Source organism: Microtus oregoni, unplaced genomic scaffold (genome assembly GCF_018167655.1).
Source record: "Microtus oregoni isolate MIOR12 unplaced genomic scaffold, Mior012 000044F_ref0000062, whole genome shotgun sequence".
NCBI lineage: Eukaryota > Metazoa > Chordata > Mammalia > Rodentia > Cricetidae > Microtus > Microtus oregoni.
This window is the reverse complement of record NW_024543218.1, coordinates 15,153,806-15,178,247: the sequence shown is the minus strand read 5'-3', so window position 1 is coordinate 15,178,247 and position 24,442 is coordinate 15,153,806. Positions and strand designations below refer to the sequence as shown.

The following is a 24,442-nucleotide window of genomic DNA, read 5'->3' as shown; positions in this document are numbered from 1 at the left end:
GATACATGTAGTTTGGTGCGTCGATTTCCTCTAATCAAAAAATTTTTCTCAGTTTAGAGAGGTTATTTATTATCTTTATAGGTATAGCTAAGCAATTAAGACTCAATTATAATGCATGTACCTAACAGTAGAATAAGTTGTCCATGTAGGTCATGTATATCTTTCATCATTGTTTTAATTAGAAATATAGAGTCCCCTAGCCTAAGATATCTATTAAAGTTCTTTAGATTTCAACTTATATTACCGGTATTTTTATCTGCTTATTGTGGCGCTGTTTGCAGTTACCCTACAAGCATAAAATCACCATGCATGTTTTTATTTCTTTTGATAAGGTTTATAGTGAACAAAACATGGATGCATGCATGTACAATCTTCTAGAAAGAATTGTAATTATGTCAGCACAATTAAGAGTTTTTCAATCTCATTAATATCCAAATGAAATCCAAGAAACAGACAAAGTTGTGAGGCATAAGCTTGCATTTAGTCAGAAAACTAATGAGTAAATCTGTTGCACGATAATGCTCTTGTACACTGGAAAGATTTGTCACGCATATTGGCTTAAAAAATGCTGATTGACCAGTTGCCACGCAGAAATATAGGTAGGGTGATCAGACTACGGGAATTCTGGAAAGAGGAAAGGCAGAGATGCAGTTGACAGCCAGATGCATAGGAAGCAAGATGAGAATGCCTTACTGAGAAAAACTACCAAGCCACATGACTCAAAATAGACAAGAATTGTGGGTTAATTTAAGTTGCAAGAGTTGTGGTTAGTAATAAGCCTGAGTAATAGACCAAACCATTTATAATTAATATAAGCTTCTATTTGTTTATTTGGGAGTGAATGGCTGAGGGACTGGGTAAAACAGAAACTTCTGTCTACATAAATCTATCTTGTCAAACTCAATCTTGACAGAAACTCATTTCTTACTATATATTTTAAATTTAATAAAAATATAATTACATCATTTCTTCATTACCTTTTCCCACTATACTATTTTCTTTTTATTTCTTTTCATTCATATATTACATAAACTGCATTTAATCCTCCTTCTTTCCTGCCAGTCCCTCCTCCTGTCTCTATTCTTCCCCAGACCTATTCCTCCTTCTTTTCTTTCAGAAAGGGCAGGTTTCCCAGGGATATCAACAAAGCATGATATAACAAGTTGCAATAAGAGTAGGCACATCACCTCATTTTAAAGTTGGATGAGGCAACTGAGTAGGAAGAAAAGAGCAACAAAAATTGGCAAAAGAGTCAGAGAGAGCCCAAACTCCCACTGTTAGGAGTTCCACAATACCAACGGACACAATTGTAACATATTCGCAGAGGTCCTATGATGTGGGAGGTCCTTCTGTCTGTGTGTTGCTTTTCTTGGTTAATGAATAAAGAAACTGCCTTGGCCTGTTTATAGGGCAGAACGTAGGTAGGCGGGTAAACTGAACAAGTTACTGGGAGGAAGAAGGGCAGAGTCAGAGAGACACCATGGGGCCACTGCCTGATTCAGACATGCCGAAGCTTTGCCAGTAAGGCACTGCCATGTGGTGATATACAGATTAATAGAAATGGGTTAAATTAATATGAGTTAGCCAGTAAGAAGCTAGAGCTAATAGACCAAGCAGTAATTTAAATAATACAGTTTCTGTGTGATTATTTTTGGTATAAGCTAGTTGGGTGGCTGGGAAGAACAAGAGGCCCCCCTCCTCCAACAATCCTAGTCAGACCCATACAGGGTCCCTGATTGTTGGATTAGTCTCTGCGATCCCCTATGAGCCCTGGATAGTAGATTCTGTGGGCCATTTTCTTGTTGACAAAACTCAATAACGTGTCAGAGAAGATGACCAGTGTCTAGTCACACCATGGGAAGGGATCAACCCATTTCCAAACTCCTACAATAATCAAATTCATCACTGGAAAACATGAATAATTTTTTCCTTTAAAATATCATAAATATCATTACATTTTAAACTTTATATATATAAAGTATTTATATATGAAACATTTTACATTTAATTCACATAAGTTCACAATACTAAATACATAACTACTCAGTTAAATTATTTTGCACTTTTGATTCAAAGCAAGATAATTAAGTGAATCTAAAATTGCAAAAGCCTTCAGGGGCCTAGTTTTAGAACCAGCCCCCAAAATTGCCAGCTTAGCCTAGAATAGATCCAAGCAAATATAGAGAGCTGCCCAAATTGCCTCTATGTTTTGATGTGTTTAATCGAGGAGTTATTTACAATTCCTGTAGTGAATTGATTACTATATAATTCATGTGTACTCATCATAAATAGCGTAGCTCAGTTACAGTATTATATGTATGGGAGCAAATACTGTTTAACAGAAGCAGAGACATCTAAGCAATATTCCTGTTTCTGCTAGACTGGAAAGGGTAAATAGGAAACCAATATGTGAGCGTTCAAATATTGTGTCACATTTAGTAACATTATTATGGCCCAGACTCTGGAGAGGCATTTATGCCAGGTTACTTTAGTCAAATAAGTTAATTAAGAAAGGAAAATTTAAGTTCCTGTAAGATATAGAATTTAACTCTTGATGGTTCAGTTTCAAGTAAGCAGTTTAGAAACCAAATTTCCATAACCATCCTTTTCTTAAATAAAGAGGTAACCTGGTGTTTTCATATGCTTAATAGCTAGTATTATTCTTAATTTATATTATATATTTACTTATTCTGACATTTTAAATTAAAATATAATTATATCACTTCTCATCTACCCATCTTTCCAGATACTCTTCTGTGCTCTCTCTCCAATCCCTACCATGTCACCTCCCAACACTCAAATCAATGGCCTCTTTTTCTTTTACTATTATTGTTAAATATGGGCAAATATAAATATGAACTGCTTAATCCATTTTGATTGTTTGTGTGCACCTGGTTTCAGGGCTAACCATTTTGTATTGGGTACTCAGTCAGGGGTCAGGGGGCTCATCCATGTATAAGGTTAATTACCCCCTCAGCAGTCATGGACTGTTAGTTTCTCTGTCTAGGAAGGGGCCACATGAGATTCTCCCCCGCCCCCTGTTTAATTGAAGCCTGAAAAGAATAGCCCCCATTTTTCTCTTAAGTAGACCTAGGCCATCAAATTATGAGGGCTGCTAATCCAAACATGAGCAGACCCCATCTGCCCCATTTCCCTGGGAACCACTGAAGTTTGCAGCATTTCCAAAATTGACTCACTTGCACTTGAAGTTCTCGGGGGTTACATCATGCTGGTGAGGGTACTGAGAATCCCAGCGCTGGCAGGGAATTCCATTCCAAATGGTATTGGTGGTTCCCCTGTAACCTTCTCCTTGGCCTTGGATACATTCAGTTGTTTCCATAGGGACAGCAGTATCATTCACAGAACTGTGAGCTGTTGGTGCAAAAAAAAAAAAAATATGAGTTTAAAGAAAACCTTTCTTTCATCATGCCCATCACCCTTGTCACTGCCCACTGCATTGTGGTACTAGGGATTTTTTTTTTATCATTCTAAAGTTTAGTTGAAAATTAAATGGAGTCAGAAATCAACTTAACATATTACTATTTCTTTTCCAATTTTTCTTACATTTCAACCCTAACTTAATTTTTTTCATGAAGAGTACCATAAAGATATCGACTTCCATATATCTCTGTAATATACATGCTGAAATCAGTTCCTTCTGAAATGACTAGCGTCATTCCGACAGTCAAGTTTCTTCAATACACAAAAACTCAACAATTTCATCATCAACTTTCTTTTATATGGTAAACACGGAAGTTAATACAGTATTCTTTTCAACTGAATTTTGGGGATTTACAAAACTCAGTTTTCCAACTATCACACATCATTGTGTGTGTGTGTGTGTGTGTGTGTGTGTGTCCATGATGCTCTTACTGTGTAAAAAGAATCATGAAATTTATTTTACCACAAATAAGAGTCATTCTTTCCGTGTTGAATGTACTATCCACCAAGTATAACTGGGGGCATTTTAGGAGTTGAGTGTGAGGGTGTACACAAGGATCTGGGCACTCAGAAGACTGAGGGGAAGACGGAGGTTTGAGACCAGCCTGGACCATGCTCACACCCTTCCTCAAAACAAAGCACCAAGGAAAATGCGTAAAGCTTTGATTGGTTTGTTACAATCAGAAGTAAACACCCCAGGTATCTTTATGACAGATGATCATGCGGCAATCTCTGGATAAGAGCCAAGTTTGGAACCATATCAGACTGTTCAGATTGAAGTAAATTTCTCTGTAGCTTTACATTCTAGAACTAAATGGGTCCCCTCTACAAATACAGAATGGTCTATATATGCTGTCTATATGCAACAGTATAAGATGATAAAAACAATTTCTTTTCTAAGTTTATTTCTCTTTTACATGTAGACAGATGCTTCACTTCATTAAGTTCTCTGAGATATGTCCATGTAAGTTTATCATTGTTCTATAAAGCTTTGTAAATACAAACAGTGATAAAAAACAGTTACACAAAAGATCACTTCTCCTGGACAAAAATCTAGAATGTGTGGGTGGTGGGCTTCAGAGCTACCTGTGGCCATGATTATTTTAATCGAAGTGGGAAACCACCCCCCACATGAGTGGCACAGTTCTGAGTGGGCTACTGGACGGCAGAGAAGGGACCAAGGAACCCTCATCCTGCTTCCTGCTTTCTGACGCAGACGTGACATGAGCCAGCACATCGAGCTTTGTCACCTTAACATCCCCCCACGTGGACTGTGACTTTAAACCGTGAGTCAGAATAAACTTTCTCCGTTAGGCTGCTTTTGTCGGGGTCTGCTCTCACAGCAACAGGAAAAGAAGCTGAAACAATGGGTTTCCCCTAATTTCTCTTCAAACTTATCAAAATAATAACTTTGCTCTAATTCCTTTACAGCAATCAATATTTCTTGTATCTCCTTTAGGAAATAGAACTGCAGTTCAGAAATACCCTAATTTAAAAAAGAAATGAAGATAAAAATGTTTGGTGATTGATCTCTATATGTCTATTTGATAGCATTATATAAAATAACAGTGTTACTAGTGATAGATAGGGAGATGATACGTAGATGGATGAATAGATAAAGGATAGATGACAACTTCATAAATAATAAAAAAACTATCGTTCTATTAAATGACTTGGATAGAAGTTTGTACTGAGAACTCAAGACTTGATTTTGATATTAACTAAAACGTTTTGCAAAATAAGAATGGATTTCATAGTCCCTGGTAACTATATTTCATCAAAGTGAGTTCTATCAAGTTAGATAATGTAGAATCAAGTAATTGGAGGAGACTTAATGTGGGATGTCTTGGAAGGAAAACAACTCTAAGATAAGCAGACCTTGTACTAATACATTGCACATCTTACTATTCTATGATAGGAACAAGGACAAAAACATATCTTGAAGAATCAATATTTTCCTCCATTGTTATGGTTTGGCTATGGCCATTTCCTCTGGATTGTTGAAATCTGGTTGCCATTGATTGTATTAGTTTTGGGAATTGGGGACTTTTAGAGCAATCAAGTCATCAAGAGACATCCACACTTCCTTAAAAGACTGGGTTCATTCTACAGAAGGTGTCTCAATAAAGCAACACCTCTTTGTGTTTGTTCTTCTCCTTCTATGTCTACTTGTTCTTCTGCCTTCCAAGATGTTCAATGCAATGTCAATGCTTTACCATGTGCTGTGACTCAGCCTTGAACCCTAAGCTGAGTGATCCCCTCTGTCATAGAAACATAAAAGAGACAAAGATACTCAGCTCTTAGGAACAAGTTCTTACACCAACCTGGTGACAGCAATCAGAGCGTGAATCCTAAAGATGGAATGGAGTTCACAGTTGGGGATGCTAGTAAGAAAGCACACTTCTTTTGGTCTTTTCGGGGTTAGGTTGCCTGTCTTAATCACTTTAGCTCTTTACTGCCCTCCGTACTTGTGGGTTTCCTGTCTACTGGTGACCAGCACTGTCCTTGCTATGTTGCTCCTGTGCACCACAGCTCAGTCTCCCTGGACATCAGTCAGTGTTACACTGAGTACACGAGGACTGATACTTTCCCTGAGAAAACAGCTCAAACTTGATTTCAAAGAAATGAATTTGCTGTTTCGACAGACACTAACCAAAGAAGGAAAAATGAAAGGATAACGTAGACAGACATAACTGGGAATTTGGCCATTACCTGATAATGTGATACCTTAATATATTACTAGGTTCTGAAGACTGTTTTCTCTACTGTGTGAAGCTTCTTTTAGACAGGAAAAAGATGTCAGAGGGATATCTAGAAGCAGGACATTCTGCCTCAGCTCCCTATTCATTTTCAATATGACCTTAAATATTAAATTTAAGACCTGTGAGAGCTGTAATCTGAAATACTACATAGAGATTTCAGTTCAAAGATGAGTTGAAATGGGCTTAGTGAGAAGATTATTAAGATAAGTAAAGAAGACTGTAACTTATTAGAAAATCAGTCTCTGGCAGAAGCAATGGGTGGTTGTGAGCAATAACATAATTATCAGAAAAACTTGAGGAGAAAATAAATTTAAAATACCAACAGAAAATAAATAATCTCAATGAGTGAGCACATTTTTTAAATTTCAGGAAAACCTACACTACAAAAATAGTGACTCTAATAAAATCAAAGAGAAAAAGAACCTGAAGTTGGATGAATAGAAAAGCAAGAAGTCACAGAGGAGTTTGCAGCGAGGAAGAATAGGTCTAAAACGTATTGCAAGAAAAAACTAATTAAAACAAGGAAAATCAATTGTCTAATGACATTAGGAACATATTTCACTAATGTTTACCCACTGTAATGTCAGAGTCAAGTTGAGAAGCCTGTGTTGCTAGAGTTGACTTTATCACAGCTGAAGAGATTTCCAACAGGAGTTGATGGAATAACATTCCACTTTTAAATGTAATTATAAGATGCTCATCCCTTGAACTGTTAAGCTGACTGTTCATCTCAGCTTCCATTCACATTCCTAACTACTGCATTGGTTTATGCCATTATTAGGATGATGATGATTATTACTCTCATCATAACTATTGTGTGTGATATTTTGTTTTTTTTTTTTAACACAGGAATGACTTTCTTTTCAGCCTCCTAAATGGGATTGCAGACATAAACCACCATGCCTATCACTTCAGGAGGATATTTTTACAGATTTTGATGGAAAATGATGTTCAAAAGGCAATATTCACTAAAAATAACAACAAAACACATTAGTATATTACTATAAAGGCAAAGTTATGAGGATTCAGCCACTAAAATACCTTGCTTACAAACTTGAGCTCTTGAATTCAAATCTGCAGCATCCACATAAAAGCCGAGTCTGCCCATGGGTACTGTAACCCAGCACAGTTTGAGGAAGATCCCTGGGTAGACAGTCTAGCCAAGTCCCTGGGTTACCAGTCAGAGACCTAGTCTCAACAACTAACAATGGAGAATAGCTGAGAGAGAACCATGCTTTAAAACTGTGGTCGCCACAACACACACACAGATGCAGATGTATTTGCATACATACGTGCACTTGTGCATATACTCATACATACATATGCCACAAATACGCAAACAGAGGGTTTGTATTGCATAAAATATTCTAATTTAGTTCAGAAAACAAAGATTTTAATAATTGAAATTATAAAATGTCCAGATGTAAAAATTAATGTTTGAATTAATTGAAATATTTGAAAAATCAACATTGTGTCAATAAATATTATGTTTCATTAAGCTTCCCAAAGGTGAAAAATAAGTAAGCAATGATCATCATTTTTACCTATTAGTTTAATGAGCATCTATAACATTATAGGATCTTAAATACCTTAGTTTTTTTTTCCTTATTTTAATTTATTGGAAATATATCATAGTTTTAGCCACAAATAAACAATACTGAATTCAGGATTAGTACATCTCACATTCCGCTGCTAGAAATGATCCCATCAAGAACGACATAATTCTACAGTGCATACAGTAAATAATTTGGATGAATGAAGATGTATTAGTACAAGCACTAAGTAATTTTCATCAATAAGACTTATTAAGAGACTCTTTTGAAGCTGTTCAATAAATATTAGCTGAAAAGTGATATTACACATGATATATGATTTACCCATAGACCATTAAACCATGATATAAATAAAATAACTTATTTCTGAACTACAATAAAATAGGTTCCTTCTGCTGCCCTACTGTATCAACACTAAAACCTAAAGCAAAAGAGAAACAAATGCTTCAAGATAACTGATTTGGAAAGGGCTGTCAAATACTGGGAAAGGCATTCCTTTGTACTTAATCCTTCAACAAGAGACTCGGATTGAAGAAGGTTCAAAGTGTCTCTAGTGACCGCACCAAGAGTAAAGGGAAGAACAGCATCACAACCCAGTATCTGCTGGAGCTGATCAACTTGATGTAAAACAACATACTTTTAAAATACATCATCACCACACACACAAATATTTGTGCAAGTTCACACTGAGCATACCAGGAAATCTTTGGAGAATTCCTCAAAATAAAATATTTTGCCAGGGGTGTCAGTGGTGGCCAGAATTTGGACACAGATTCAAAGATATTTAACTGTTCCTCTGTTGCCTAGCCTAAGAGGAATGCTTGTCCTTGGTGATTGACACAAAAGGGGGCTCCCACATCATCTCTGTTTGGAAATACTTTAAAGAACACAACATTCACTATTGAAACTTCAGCTGCCTTGTTACAAAACCATCAAATATAGTGGGAGCTTCTTGGAACATTCGACTAACTTTGCTGGTTTGAATTCAGGGTGATCTGGTTGCCAGAACATTTGAAGGCAGTTTGAAAGTTTAAATAGATATGATTAGATAAAGAGGATTGATTTATCTAATTCTTAGGGTAAACATCTTTTCCAGATAGGCATAAGTAGAAACAGATCACTAAAAACAAATGAATCTGGCCATGGTAGACTACACCTGTAATCCTGTATTTGGCGGGCTAGAGAAGTTGGTTCATAAGATCAAAGATAGCTTGCACTATCTGAACTATATAAGTAAGTAAGTAAACAAATAAATTTCATTAATGTCCTCTGTGAAAATCTTTCCAGGTCTTTGCAGAGAAACTGTATTTTTTAAATAAATGTTTGTGAATAGGAACTAGAGTGTAAGGGTCTCAAAGAGCCACACCCAGGGCTTTCTAAGCTCTATCTATACAGACAGCCAAACCCTTACATACACAATCCTTCACTAAGTCACAATCCTTTTCAAAAATAGGTCAGATTTCCCAAGAGAGCTAAGAACCCTGATACCTGCACTCTCGAGCGTGTGTGTGTGTGTGTGTGTGTGTGTGTGTGTGTGTGTATACATGTGTGCAGAGATCAGAAGAGAACAGCAGGGATTCCAGAGAAAGAGAGCGGTACCCTACTCTCACATGGATGCTAAGGATGCAGGCTCAGGTCCTCACACTTGTAATTACTCTTACCCACTGCCCCCGATGTTGCTCCCTGGCCCCAGACTCCTATTATTTTTTCAATAGTTAATACTAAATCGCTTAACACGCCAGTGGACAACACCTGATTATCTGCCGGAGTTCATACCCCCTCATAGCTTCCTAACCATAGCTACTGAGGGGCAATGAAACACAGAATTCACCTCACAATGGTCCTCGGAGGCTTAAGTACACTATATAAAGCCACTCTCCTGTCAACAGTACTTGTACTCCGTGGACCACAAAGGGCAGGATCAAGCCCACTGTAAATTTAAAGAGCTTCTTGCTTTAAAGTTGACATGGGAAAGTAGTAAAGACCTCCAAAGTACAAACCTCAAATTGCTTGCACGTTTGCTCCCCATGTGAAGCTAGTATTCATACTGAAACATTTCTCTGGACTTTCTCCAAGACTCTTCTGGTACAAAATACACAGGAGACAAGGCATTCATGAAACATCTTCAAGTCTATAGTATTATTTCTTAGGAGATGACTTGGAAAAGCCATCCAAGTGAAAGACTTTTCCCTTGAGAAGGGCATTGATAGTATGATTTTTTTCTTCCTGACTGAGAATATAATAAATACAGTTTTATTTCTATTAATCTCTGCTCTGGCCTTGAACGTCCCAATAAAACTCAGTGAAACAGTCAGTATTCTTTTTAAGAAGGAAGACAGTTTGTCATAAATATGTTCCCAGCATCTGAGTACCCTGAACTTTTATAGATAATGATACCCTCTTTTAAAGAGGCTCATACTGAGTTTTACTACAAGGAAGCCTTTCTGTATTTGTTATCAATGGCTACTTTGGAACAACAAAATGCCGAGGGCTCAGTAGTGTAAGCAATGGTAACTTATTTTCTCACAGTTCTGGAGACTGGGAAGTTCAAGAAAAAGGTTCTGTTCCACAGGTTCCTAATGAGGGTGGGTAGATGGCTTGCTTCTTGCCTTGTTCTCGAATGATGGAGGAACATAGGGAGAGTATTATCTTCCTATTGTTATAAACCATTATCTCCACTAACTTTTGGCTCTTTCTTAGAACTCTACTTAATGTTAAATCCCCTCTAAAATACTTATGCCAAAATCTAATCATGTGGGGATTTAAGGCAACAGTATTTAAATTTTGGGATTGTAACATTTAGTCCATTTTCATGCCACAAACAGATTCCTGAGCTATGGAATATCTGGGCAGCACATACTTCTAAAATGTCCCCAATCAAATACAATTTATCTACAAATTTTAAAAAAATAAGAAGGGAGAGAAGAAAGAGTTTAACAGAAATGAGATAAGACAAGACCAAAAGAAAATTTATTATGCCAATAGGCAGTAAAAAAATCGCAATAGCCCAGTAAACCCTGAAGCCTATGTGTGAGCCAAGGACATGGTACAAAACTGTGTAAAAACACATTAGGTCTTGTTTTTGTGGAAATCAAGAATCACAGAAAAAAAAATCAGAAAAACATAAAAGAAAAGTGAAAAACTCAAAGCCTCTAAGAATCAACCTTCATTCATTAACAACTTTTTATTAAACTCCTGCAATAGCCAAATACTCAGCTTAACTGGAATCTACATCTTTGCATAGAGACTAAAAATAAAAAAAAGAATTTGAAATATTCAGACTAATTAAGGATATGAAAGGGAATGTTTTGGTGGTATGAATATATAATAAAGGATATGAAAAGGGCACTGTGGTACATATCTTTAACCCTAGTACTCAGGAGGCAGAGGCAGGCAGATCTCAGTGAACTGGTCACTTGGGTCTACATAGAGAATATCAAGCAAACCAGGACCACATAGTAAACCCCTGATTCATAAAAAAATAAATGATATTTGACCTAATCAAGGATAAATTTAAAAATGATAGTAGTACACAACTGTGATCTCAGCAGATAGAAAGCAAAGGCACAAGGATGTTCTATGTTTAAGCCAACTGGAACTATACAGTAAGTTCTAGGACAGCCAGAGCTACACCATGTCATCTGTCTCAAAAGGAAAAAGATAAAGAAGGAGGATGGGTAAGAAGAAAGAGGAGGAGGGAGAAGGAGAGAGGAGGAAGAGGAAAGAAGGAAGAGGAGAAGAAGTTGGAGGAGGAGAGGAGGGAGGAGGAAAGTGTTTCTATTGGGGATGGTACCTAAGTTAAAATTTATAGAAGTTATGACTGTAATCTAGACAAGAAAAGAAAGAAGGTGGTTGTGAAAGGCAGAAGTAACATTAGTGGAAAGGAACTGCCAAGGGAATTCAGAGTACATGAGACATCAGAAAGAAAAGGAAAAGGTGAAAAAATAAAAAAAAAAAAACATTGTACCTGAGACAGCAAGCAAGACTCCTGGAGAGAAATCTGGCAGACTATGGGGTCACTTAGAGCATCAAAAATGTAGGAGAGGAGCAAAAGGTGCTTCGTTTTATCTTCATGCGGGAATCAAAGAAAGTCTTTGAAGTATTTTGATTCTGTGTGTGTGTCTGTGTGTCCGTGTGTCTGTGTGTGTCTCTGTGTGTGTCTGTATGTGTATGTGTGTGTTATGGTACAGCTTAAGGATGAGAATGTCACAAGAATTTTGCAAACATATTAGTTCTATAATGTGAAAAAGAGAATGGAAGAGAAAAACCGTGAAGAAGTGATAACTGCTCTCATAAAACTGTTCATCCAATTACTGATGATGAAAAATAATATTTGGGGGGACAATGGGGATAGTGATGAAACAAAATGGCCAATGAGGAAATTCACAGAAGACTCCACAAATAGCCTAGGTAAAGTACCAACTAGGAAATATGGAGGATAGTCACAGTGATGGGATTATCTTAGAATTTTATATTCTGAACATGTTAAAAAAATTGCAGCAATCATGCCAATGAGAATTTCAATTCCAGAACAGACCCTTCTAAGGGGTTAATAAAGAAATTCAAAGAGAAAGATCTGACAGAAGTCCTCAGGTCGCTAAGTTACTGGTGCTGAGAGATTGAGATCAACTGGAGCAGGCAACAGGTGTATTTGCTCCAGTCCATGCACTCCAACAGACCAAAGCAACGGTCAGGGATCTAACTCAACAACAACAAAAAAGTGTTTTCATGCACACTTGACATTCCTGAGAAGCCCAGGGGTCTGCAGAATCAAGACTATCTCCATAGTAACACTATAAGGTCATTTGTGTCCAAAATGCTGAAGGCACAGCAAATGCAACATGCCTAGTTGCCTTCTTTTAAGATGGTATTAAGAAATTTGCAAAAAAAAAAAAAAGAAAGAAAGAAAAAGAGAAAAGACATAAAGGAAGGAAGGAAAGAGCAAAAGACTAAAATGCCACAGATTTCTTTAATTCTGAAAATTACATATTTTCTTATTAAAACTACATGTGTTATTAGCCAATGTTTTCACCATTACTAATGAGCTGACATGCTTTTAATTTCTAATATGGTCAGCATTGCTCGCATAACCCACAGAGATATGTTGAAGACCCCAATGACAGAGCAGAGAATGCTTTCAGTCCTGATGTGGGATTCTTCTCTGCAGGCTGTGAATATGTTTTATTGCCATGAGTTAATAAAGAAGCTGCTTTCGGGGAGTGGTTTAACAGAGTAAAGCTAAATGGGAAAACTAAACTGTATGGTGGTAAAAAGAAGGCTGAGTCTGGAGAAGCCATGTAGCTGTCCAGGAGTCCAAGAGAAGCCATGTAGCTGTCCAGGAGCCCACAAGAAGACATGTAGCTGTCCAGGAGCCCACAAGAAGACATGTAGCTGTCCAGGAGCCCACAAGAAGACATGTAGCTGTCCAGGAGCCCACAAGAAGACATGTAGCTGTCCAGGAGCCCACAAGAAGACATGTAGCTGCCCAGGAGCCCACCAGAACCTTGCCGTTAAGTCACAGCCTTGTGGCCAGTGTGATACACAGATAAATAGAAATGAATTAATTTAAGATATAAGAGTTACCCCAAATCTACAGAGAAGCCCTGTCTAAAAAAAAAAATGAAAAACAAAACAAACAAAAAAAAAAACAAGAAAAGATATAAGAGTTATCCAGAAATACGCTTAAGCTATTGGCCAAGCATTATTGAAAATAACAGTTTCTGTGTGTTTATTGTGGGGTCAGGCGGGACAGAAGCCTCCCCAAACACGGACCGACAAGTTTGTAAATTGACTTAAACAATTGGTGAAGCTTTCTAGGGGACATCAGTCACAAGGGTGGTTCATGAGCAACTAATGTGGCCGATACCATCAATCTCAGCCAACACTCTTTCTGACTAATATGCAAAACAAACATGCAAAATATGAGCTTGTCCCAAAAAAAAAAAAAAGCATAAATGAGAAAGCCAATATTCCATGCAGGCACCACACGGGCTTGGGACTGTCGAACGTTATACCGTTAAAATGTTTGTGGACTTCTGATGTTTCTGGAGATATTCCTTTGTGAGGAAGGACAGAATTCTTCGGTAGAGCACTCTGGTACACTTTTGCAGACAGTGAGCAACATCCGTCCTGCACTTCCAGAGACACACTGACCATAGAACAAAGGCTTAGGAAAGAGTGCTAGGAACTACCTTGGAGTTCATTTATCAGAAAAAGAATAGCATTCAAACTGTGGCTCTGCAAGTCATGAATTTCTCTATCGAGAGAGTTTAGCTATGCTTTGGCAGTTCATTCAAAAGCTCTGAAATTTCAGTGCAATCACTTTGTCCAACTCAGCTGCATTCCCATCCTTCTCAACTGGTCAAGTGTGTGGCACGTAGCAGTTGCTCAGCAAACCCATACCCCACAGAAACTGTCACCCGGCTGACACGACCTCACAGCCAAGGCTTTTCTGTCACACTCACTAAGGACACTCCCCAACAACACACGGAAGAATGGATTTATGTAAATCCCATCCAAATTTGGCACTTCCCATCCTTAGATTAACACCTCTCACATAATCATGTATACAACACCCTGGGAAACTAGCTCTTCCTTCATCCCACCTCCAGGTCCTCCCAGTGTGACAGATGTACTTTACATTCAACCTCTTGAATGTCATCCACACCTCCCCTCCCCACTTTGTCTTCTCTCTGCCTGCTCCTCTGATTTATACTCTATTTTTTGGTAGCCTGTATTTCAGATACTTTTGTGGGAGCATCTTTTATTTCTCACCTCGCTATATTGCTCTGAAATAAATTCATAGATTAAAATTGAATTGCTAAATTTCCTGTGATTGTAGGACATACACAAACATAAGCATTTAGGTGTACATATATGTCTATGAGATAGCTAGAGATATGGAATTATTAATAATCCATGTTGATAAATGCCATAAATATGTCTAATAAATTTTCAAAATATCTCTTATTTTAGTGTTTCTAGTGTTTTTAAAACCTCAAGGCAATGAATGCATTATGGTCAAATTCAGGAGGTCTTAGATATGTGTGCCCTTGTCCCAAAAACCAGGAAAGAATAATAACAAAAGTATCATTCTTTATTTCTTTTCCCAACATCTTTTTAAAACATTCTCGTGACTTTGTTTAGAACCACAGAGAATAACATTTCGGTTTCCCTGTATACAGATGACAGTCAAAAGGTGATCGTGTATGTGAGAATACATGTGAATGTGTGTGCATATGGTGTGAGTGTACACTCACGGGTTAGTTCGCCAAGCATTCATGTGTGTGTCTACTAACCCTATTTCAGGAGGAGGCTTTAATATTGCCTAGGAGAGCAACAATAAAAGAGAAACAATCGGTGTATTGTATCTCCCTGATCTAAAAAGATGGGGAAATGATTAAATAAGTCAGTGGGTGGAACTAATCCAGTCTCAACAGAGCAGCACTGTCATAGGAATCACCGTAGATTTTAAAGGACAAAGTGGATGATTCAATCTCCCCGGAACACTGTGTCTCAGCTGAGAGGCTTCCAGAAGCTGTGATAGATTCACATATGCTCTGTCCCTTCTCCCCGACTTGCCCAAACCCTTTCTCTTACTGGTGACTCTAAGAAAGAGACCGACAGTTCAACACCCTGAATAATGTTTTAGGATATATTCAGAAGATATTCCTCATCAACCTGGTTCAGGGAAACATCCAAATATCTACCCACGGCCTCATAATTTCGTGTTATTCTGGGTGTGGCTATACCACTTTATATAGCTCATCTCCTTATGTATCTCCATATCAATACATAACTCTCAAGCCAATATACAACATTATTGTATCTTCATAAATATATGCAGTTGTGATGCTCTTAAAGCATGTTAGATTCCAGCTGCAAAAATAAGAACTTTATACAAGGAAAAGCATGTCTTTATCTAATTATTATTACATAGCATAACTTCAAAGAAGAGGAAAAGCCCAAATTAGATATAAAAGAGACGCCACGCGCACAAATTTAACGGGATATCACAAGTTAGAGGACATGAGATTTAGCTTCTTCCCTGAGCATTTAGTTCAGTGTGAGCATCTAGAAACAGAACTTAGGGACATAGCAAATTGAAAGAAAATGTAGGCCATGTGTGAGGCTAGCCAGAGGGAAGAAATCACTCTCTCGAGGTTACAGACACCATGAGAAGCTTCAATGAGGCTTCCTTTCCCCGCTGTGGGTCTACCTTTATCCAAGAGAGGTTTGCTGTCAGATAATAGCTCAAGCTACTCCTCTGAGAGACAAGGCAGAGAAAGCGTACAGGAAAAGGTGTAAACTCGAAAGGGATTGTAACCATACAAATTTCGGAGTGATGTGTATATTCCCTGTTCATTTTCTCTCTCTTTAGACTTTACAAAAAAATTTTCTCGGTAGCATTAAACTGCAAGTATTTACTATCACATGTATGAACGTGTTTATATGTGCACCCTTATGCATGCATCACTTTCAAAACAATTTTATATGAAAATTGAAAAGATTGGGAAGAACAGCACAACAGTCTTAGAATATTAAAACTCACGCATAACAAGATACGAGGTATAATAGTTGCTGACCTATCTTCCGAATAATTGCTGCTTAGGTCCAATCTGTTAAAGGGAAAGGAAGCAATAAATTTGAGCCTAACTTACCGCACATTTTAATTGCACAATATTCCCAAGGGGTGTCAGGGTCAAGAGTATAGCACCATGGCCTCGGCTTGCCATCAGGATTGCGGCAATAATTATCATCAAAGCCCTTGTCGGGATATCTGCAAACCACACCAGGAAAAGTGTCACGTAAATCTGCCTGCAAACACCATCCACAGCCCTCAATTCCCAGAATAGCTTTCCACTTAGCCTGGTAGCCAGAGCATGGAAAAGATGCGTTTCCCACCTTTTGCTTTATAGGGTCTGCCAGTTGCTAACTGCCCGATTTCATTTACACATCATTCCACTAAGGATCCAGCATCACCCTCTTTGTTACTAAAGTAGGTCCATTTTGGACCTGTCCCCCAGTTAGGATCGCCAACTGCATCTCTTTTTCCACAGAGTCCAATTAAAGACAAATTTCACAAACATGACCTTGTGTAGAATGTTCATTAAGGGAGCAGGTTCTCTTCTAGGGCAGGCTTAAACTTCAAACCGAAGTCCGGTTTCAATAGCTCTGCTGCTAATGACAGCTCAATTTTGGAAATGGAGCCTTGCTAGGTCATGCCCTCCCCTCCACCAGAGCAAGAGACAAACTCCATCACACCACTTTCCCCACATCCCACCTCCCTTTAAATTAGCAGCACCCTGCACTGGTGGTTTGAATTTAATTGCTACCATATCCTTTCTGGTCTCACTTAAAAGAAATGACACACATTTAAAAAAATAGAGTTTTCATTCCATTTACAAGAGTAAAGAGAAAAAATAAACAAAAACATAGAGAAAAGTTAAAAAGGCAATTTACACCAATTTCTAAAGAAAGGTGGAGATAGAATAACTATTTGCCTTTTAATCATTTATTATAAAATTAATTCCATTTTGCTTTTCTTTCTCAACTCAAAATTTTCACATGACATTTTGGCCATTTTAAAGTGCATGAGGCTCAAACAGCCAGAGGATTGTTTTGTGTTGTCTTTCCTTTCCACGATGGACATGAACTGTGCTAAGGTACTAGACATGTGGCCTAATTATCTAAAGATGCTAGAGGAAATTTGGTTGTACTTAGCAATATACTGTCTGCCAAAAGGATGGGTCTATCAAAGTAATCATTATCTCATTAGCCACATTGTACTGTTTGTGTTTTGTTTTGTTTTTATCTGTTTGTTTATTGCTATGGGAAACAAGAGAAGGCTCTGCTACTGCTTCCATTCTGCACCTTTCTGGCAGTTTTGGTCAACAACCTTCCTTAGTTTAGCAACTCAACTGAATGTGTAGCTACTGTTCTCAAATGTCTAACCATGAACCTATCTTATCACGCCAGGACTACATCCTGCAGACCCCACCAAATGTGGCAGAAGCCAGAGTAGAAAAGCTAATACCACATTACCTGACTGTGTGCTATAATAAAGACAGGATTTTCATGGCGGTTTGTTACAGAATAAACAACAGTATGTAAACAGAAAGCTATGGGAGCAAGATCTGATGAGATGTTACCTTTCGGGCAAGAATTTGTGCCGGTGAGGTGTCTGATGATCCCAGCGCTGACAGGTCTTGCCCGACTCGGTGTGATCCATAGGACCCCGGTAGCTTTCACCATTGCAGGTCATGCATTCAACTAATAAAATTAAAATATGCTATGTTAATTGTTTCTGGTAGTAAGACCAATACCATTGTTCTGTTTAGAACAGTAAATCAATCAGTTATTAAAAATTCAATAGCCATACACTCTGTCCTAATTTTAAATTGGGATCTTATGCCCATAAATAGCAACATAAAATAATACCTATGGAATGTAACGTGTATTTTATATTATATTTAACTTAATTCCATCCAGATTTAACATAAGGACATAATGCTGCCTAATTTTCGGTAATTATTCAAAAATACATAAAAATTTGAAATATAAGATGGACCCTTGCAGACTGCTCCCCTTGAACTACAGTGTAAGATCTTAGAGCATGTATCACGAACACACTAGTGGTTCTCACTCCGCCTGCCATCTCTACACACACGCATACGATCTTGGGACTTAAACTAAGCACGTATAATATATCCATTAAGAACTGACATACTTAAGAGAGCAACCAAACAATTGGTCAGCTACAACTTAAGAACACAAGCTTTTGCACGCAAATTTATAGGTAATTACAGCTCCATTTTGTTAGTAGCAATTCATGCCGAGCATGTGGGCAAGCTAACATTCTTACCTTACGGAAGATGACCTGCTACTGAACTCCGTGCGCCCACTCTTTAAAAATGTATAAGCTGATCTAATTATGCAGGATCATACTGATGGCTCTGTGGGTTAATTAATTGTGCACCTCTGGCTGGTCTCAAGTCACACTGAAAACTGAGTCCCATCAACTAGCTGCAAATGAGATTTCTCAAACAGAAGGTTGATTTGTAGCACAGCAAGCATCCTGTGGAATAAATCATGGCATGGCTCTCCTACGAAGCCGTCTGGCTTCCCCAAACACATCATTTGTATCTCATGAGCACTGATCATCTAACTTTAGCTAGAGTGAGGAAAGATATTAATGTTAAAATTAATTTATCTGCTGGATTCTTGCCTAATAAATATTGGGAGTGTTTCGGTATGTGACATTAAAATGGTCTCTTCTTCTGAAATGTTTACTTTAATAACATAATGGGACAGTCACTGTTAACTGTCTGAATATATGATCCATGTATTGGAGTGTCCATCTACTTTCTTTTCCTATAGGATAATTCATGAATTAAGACAAAGGGCCAATTCTGCTCCTTGCCTGTGTTTCAAAGATTGCGCAGGATACAGTCAATAGGCACCGGAACTGTGAAGGAGGGTTTCGTCACAAAGAAGGGTGTTCAGTTTAGACGCTGTCATCCACACCAAAATGCTTCACATAGGTTACAGCTAGTAGTAGTTCAGCTTTCATTTGAATGGAACAAATTTATCTAGTGCTCTCCGTTTTTTAAAGGATGTTAAGCTCTGATATTTTCAATGAAAATGGCACTGTTCTTGTCGCCTGTTCCTTTGCATTCAGTGAGAAGTAGATTACCTATTCCCATTGCAATGTACCGCTCAAAACTGTGTCTGCAGCTTGTAATGATATATCTGCCAATTCTAAAATGGAATAGAACTATTTTCTTGGAAGCATTCCTATGGGAATTATTATAAAATATTTTCCGACTTCGAGTTTAACAGCATTAGGAAAAAGTTGCTACACAGATGAAATTCGTGACTACAAGACACGACTACTTTCCAGAACGAATGTGGGAGATTAATGTGCCTCCACATTAAATTGCATAAAAGCCACCTTCAGTTCTCCTTCACTGTCAAGCCCTTGGTGAGCAGGGTTGGACTGGGTAGCAGTGATAGGGTCTCAGAAGACCCTGATGTTGCCGGCAGCAGGACCCCCACCGTGTGATAGGATCGAAACTTCTATGTGTTTGAGGGAATAGCTTTCGGAGACAAGTTTTTCTTGGGTGTTAAAGTATAGATAAAATTAATAACATATACAGGAACAAATAAGCAGTAAATGGTGGTAATACTTAATAAATTAATTAGGTATAAGTTAGAAAACTAATGTTAAGTTGTAGGAGGCAAAGCCATTGTGGGGGTAAAAAATGAACAGGCCCTCTTAGAGGTCCAAGTAGTCCCTCTTTTAAAAACTACAGAAGAAAATATGATCATAGGATCTTATTATTTCAAATAATAAAATTATAAAGCTACTTGATAATTACTAACTCATTCGTAATGAGGCAATCTTTGCCACTTACCACTTAATAAATGAAACCTAATAACAGACAGCCAGTTCATCATATCGTCTAAGTTCAGTGGATTTTGAGAGTTCTCCTTCGTGTTTCTAGTCACATCATATGTACGTCAGTTTTACATGTTTAATACCCTTTTTATGAGTAGTTCTATGGTCCATGGGTGTATGGACAAAACTGCTTATTTTGAATTTTTCTTCATTAAAATCCACATAGAACTTAGCTCACTTTAGCTTGAATTTAAAATCTCCCAGTTCAACTCATGATGCCTGAGCATGTTTAGTCAATAGGGCAGGTGTGCACTCACTTCTAGAGGTCGGTTCCGCTGTTATCAGACCTCCAGAAAGCACTTATCTGCACGCTCTGTGACATCGTGAATGACAACACACGTCTTCCACACCAGTGGACGATGGTCTCCTCTAAGAGATGTTTCATGACCTCAAACTGCTGAAGGATGTTAAGGAATTTCCTCCTAAGCATAGCTAAAAATAAGAGTGTTTTAAAATACTTCTTTTCTAGCACTTATATTTGCCATCACCCCTGAGAATAAATGTCAATGTGTTTGCAAAAGGGGAACGAGGAACGAAAATCATATCCCAATAAGAACTAGGAAGGGAATGCGGGAGTTAGGCTGTACAAAGTTTGGACCAAACTACCTGCCCTCTGAAATACTTTCTCAGACCAAACGAAAGCAGTAAATGTACTTGCCATTGATTCTCAATCTCAGAAAATTATGCTTGCGGAGATTTCCCTAAGCCTAGAGATTTATGTTCTTTCATGTGTAATTTAGAGACCAGAATGCATTGCAGACTTATTCGTACAAAACAGACTTATTCATAATGTTATCACAGATGCGTTTATTATTTTTAAAAGGAAAGGAAACAATGAAGATGTTGAGGGAACAGAGTATGACAAGGGATGGAGAGGAGCAGGTTACAGAGACACACTGTCTAGCACATGAACTCGAGCGCTGCAACTTAACCAATGACAAACATATTCTCCTTCTCCATGACAGTGAGCTAACAACACCTTTGCTTCCGTGATAAATAGCAACATAATATAGAATAGATATTCATGGAGGATATAGAAAATACTGCATTAATAAACAGGTATGACATCCTACTATAAAAACAGACAGAATTCCAGAGGTCTCTTCCATTCCCCAAGTACTTCAAAATCCTAATAAATCTGAAAATGATTTAATTCATGTTTCGTCTGGATTTGTGAAATCATAGGAGCTTTGTCAGAACTGAAAAACCCAATTAATCCTGTAGTCAGATGACTGAGAGAAATGAAACCGTACACAATGCTCAAATGATCTCTGTACCGTCTTGCTGGCCACCCAGCTTTCCAGTGCAAAAGGGAATACAGAACATGTTCACAGTGAGAACACAGTGCAGGAAGTGGCTAAGGTGATCGCCTTCCAGGCAGCGTGGGACCCCAGTTTGATCTTTTCAAACACTGTTTTGAATGGCACTGAGTTGCAGACATGCCTTATGCGTGGTTGCAGTCACCCCCAAAATAAATTGGAAATTTGAGTTTAGGGGAACCCCAGCATGTCATCTCTTGAATCTATCCAGTCTGGGCTGTGTGGCTTCAAAACAGCCTTAACCACATTTCTTCAGAAACAGGGGCTGGATGGACAGCACCAAGACTATCAATCAAAGACAGTTTTATCTAGGGCAGTGGTTCTCAACCTTCCTAATGCCGCAACCTTTTAACACAGTTCCCCATGGTGTGGCGACCCCGAACCACAAAATTATTTTGCTGCCACATCATAACTGTCACTTTGCTACTGTTATGAATCATCACGTAAATACTATCTGATACACGACCCCCAAAGGTGGGCCTAGATTCTAGGCCCTCTCAGGGGGTCCATGGTAGCAGAATTAGAGGTAGGCGAGCTTCCGTGAACAAGTAAATGCCCACTGTTCCTTTTCACAGAAGATTATTCCAGGCTGGTGTTGCAATTCACATTGGTAACTGGCGCTGTTACCTTGCATGAATCTGCTGACGCCAAGTTTGTGATATGTTGTGAGAAAACGCTCCCATTACTATCTATGCTTGCACTTGAATGAACAGCGTATTCATTGTAACTGATTCATTGCTGTTAATCTTTAAGGTGAATTACAGTTCTATACACGGGGGGCAGGTAGTGCCCCACGTGGTATTCAGGTTCATTTACCTTCTGAACACTGAGGAATGTCACAGACTTCGTAGCGTACCTCTGGATTGCTTGTGAAACACCAGGGTCCCCCTTCTTCCCCTCGAGGATTTCGACAGTAGTTTTCCTGTAGGTCTTTATCGCGATAGCTCGAAGGCAAAAAGCTAGTTTTAAAATGATAATCATCACAGTATAAGAGCATGCAACATTAGTGTGGGCCTATTAATTATACTAGTTACTGGGTATACTTTCCCCAAAAGTAGAGCAACATCTACTCATGTAATTTAGCATGTACTTTAATTTTGCTATTTCCAATATGCTTAAATACTTGAATTTCATCAAAATTTACCTAACTGAACTATCTGTATCCCACATCAAATCAGTGACTCCTAGCCTCTGAATTTCCTCAAGCCCAAATATTCTGAAATATAATCATGTTTTATAAAATACAATTTCAACACTCCAAATCACAGGTAACAATTTCTCTGACTTAGAAAAACTTAAGCCACATCTCTGCAGTTGACTTCTAGACCTCACCTTACACTGCTTATCTAGGGTCATCATTTGCTTATATATTGCTTTCCTCAGGAGGGAAATCACTCACTCACACACACACACACACGCATGCACACACACACACACACGCATGCACACACACACATACGCACAAACACACCTTGTTTCTTCACAGTTGAGGAAAAGATTGATGACATAGCATGAGCCAAGAATCCAGTATCAAAATAAGCCCAGGTACCATTTTCAACTCTTTCTCATAACAACTGTGAGATCCCAGCAAATAATTTCACCCCTCTGAACCATTTGCTCAGTAATTCACTAAGAACCCAGCACTTATAAGAACTTAGATCTCATATGGCTGCTTTGAGAACTTCAAGGAGATGATGAGACACTTGACAAATGACACCAATAATTAAGAGACCCAACTCATTGTCAGTGCCGTAACAAGGAAGCCAATGGATTATTCTCTTCCAAAGGTTTGAAAACAATGGCTGAGATTGAGATTTGGTGTTCTCAGTTTTAGTCATTGGATATATTGAGATCAATGTAATAGCTTCACCAAAAATATCTAAAGATCTAGTGGTAGTCTGTGACCCAGGAGTATACTCCAGCAAGAGAAAAGGAGAAAGCAGTCTCTGTATGTAATGCTTACAGTAGTGAATCCTTACTTGTTCACTACAAAGCATCACAACAGAAGACCATTCTTCAATAGGCAATGCCAGTAAAAACATTTCAACCCAGTCACAAGTTTAGTAGTTAACTGGGCTTTTGCTAAAAGATGTCTCTACGTTTATTGACCTCACTTCTGTGCATGAATACAAGCTATAAAGATCTAAGTCTCACATTAAATATGATCCAAATGAGTTTTCTATCCAGCGACATGATAGTTGGGAAGCAGATAGGCTGATTATCCAGGGCTGGTCTGCGACATGAATTGAAAGATCAGTCACTACATTTAAAGTTATTATGTACTAAGCAAAAAGGAAAGTGAGAGAAATCGTTTTAAAAATAAAGATGTTATACCACAGAATGATTACTGGCGTGCATCCTATTCCAAGCAACATTTCACAATAGGAAGTTTTGTCTGAGCATGAAGGAATGCCACTGTCAGGCCTTCCAAAGACATAAACTGGTGCTCAAAAATTAAATAGCCAATCTAAGACATTACTAAACATAGGCAAGGAACCAAACTAGCATTGTAAGAATTAAGCAATTGCAAGGTGTAGCTCCCTAAAGTGCTCATATCCTTACTTCGCCAGCATTTTAAATAAAGGAAATAGAAATAAGACATTAGGTCATGTGACTGATGGAAGTTATAGTGCATTTAAAGGTGATTATAATTTTAAAGCCTTCACAAGAATCGATTTTGAAAAGTAAACCATTTATCTTTTCTCAGTTGTAGTCCTGTCATTCTAGAATTTTGTGTCTGTGTCCTGTGTTTGTAATATTGCCTGAAATATATTTTCTTTCATTGATTAGCACTTCTCCAAATTTTCATAGTAAATTTATAACAAAATACCTCTCTATCAGAAATAAAACTGATTTTCACTTCGTATATTTGATGAAGTAACTTATCAACTACATTTACTTAAGAAA

At 38.0% G+C, this 24,442-nt stretch overlaps 1 protein-coding gene across 2 annotated transcripts in view; it reads right to left on the bottom strand.

Annotated features, from left to right (window-relative positions):
- LOC121434777 (hepatocyte growth factor) overlaps positions 1 to 24,442 on the bottom strand; it is a 65,086-nt gene that overhangs the window by 23,851 nt on the left and 16,793 nt on the right. The window contains exons 5-8 of one of the 2 annotated variants that reach the window (XM_041633749.1): positions 22,352 to 22,479; positions 17,908 to 18,028; positions 16,417 to 16,535; positions 3,198 to 3,372 (exon numbers count right to left, since the gene is read on the bottom strand). In XM_041633749.1, coding sequence (XP_041489683.1) covers positions 3,198 to 3,372; positions 16,417 to 16,535; positions 17,908 to 18,028; positions 22,352 to 22,479 — 543 coding nt within the window. Of the gene's footprint in view, positions 1 to 3,197; positions 3,373 to 16,416; positions 16,536 to 17,907; positions 18,029 to 22,351; positions 22,495 to 24,442 lie in introns of both variants that reach the window. The other variant, XM_041633748.1, reaches the window with a different exon arrangement.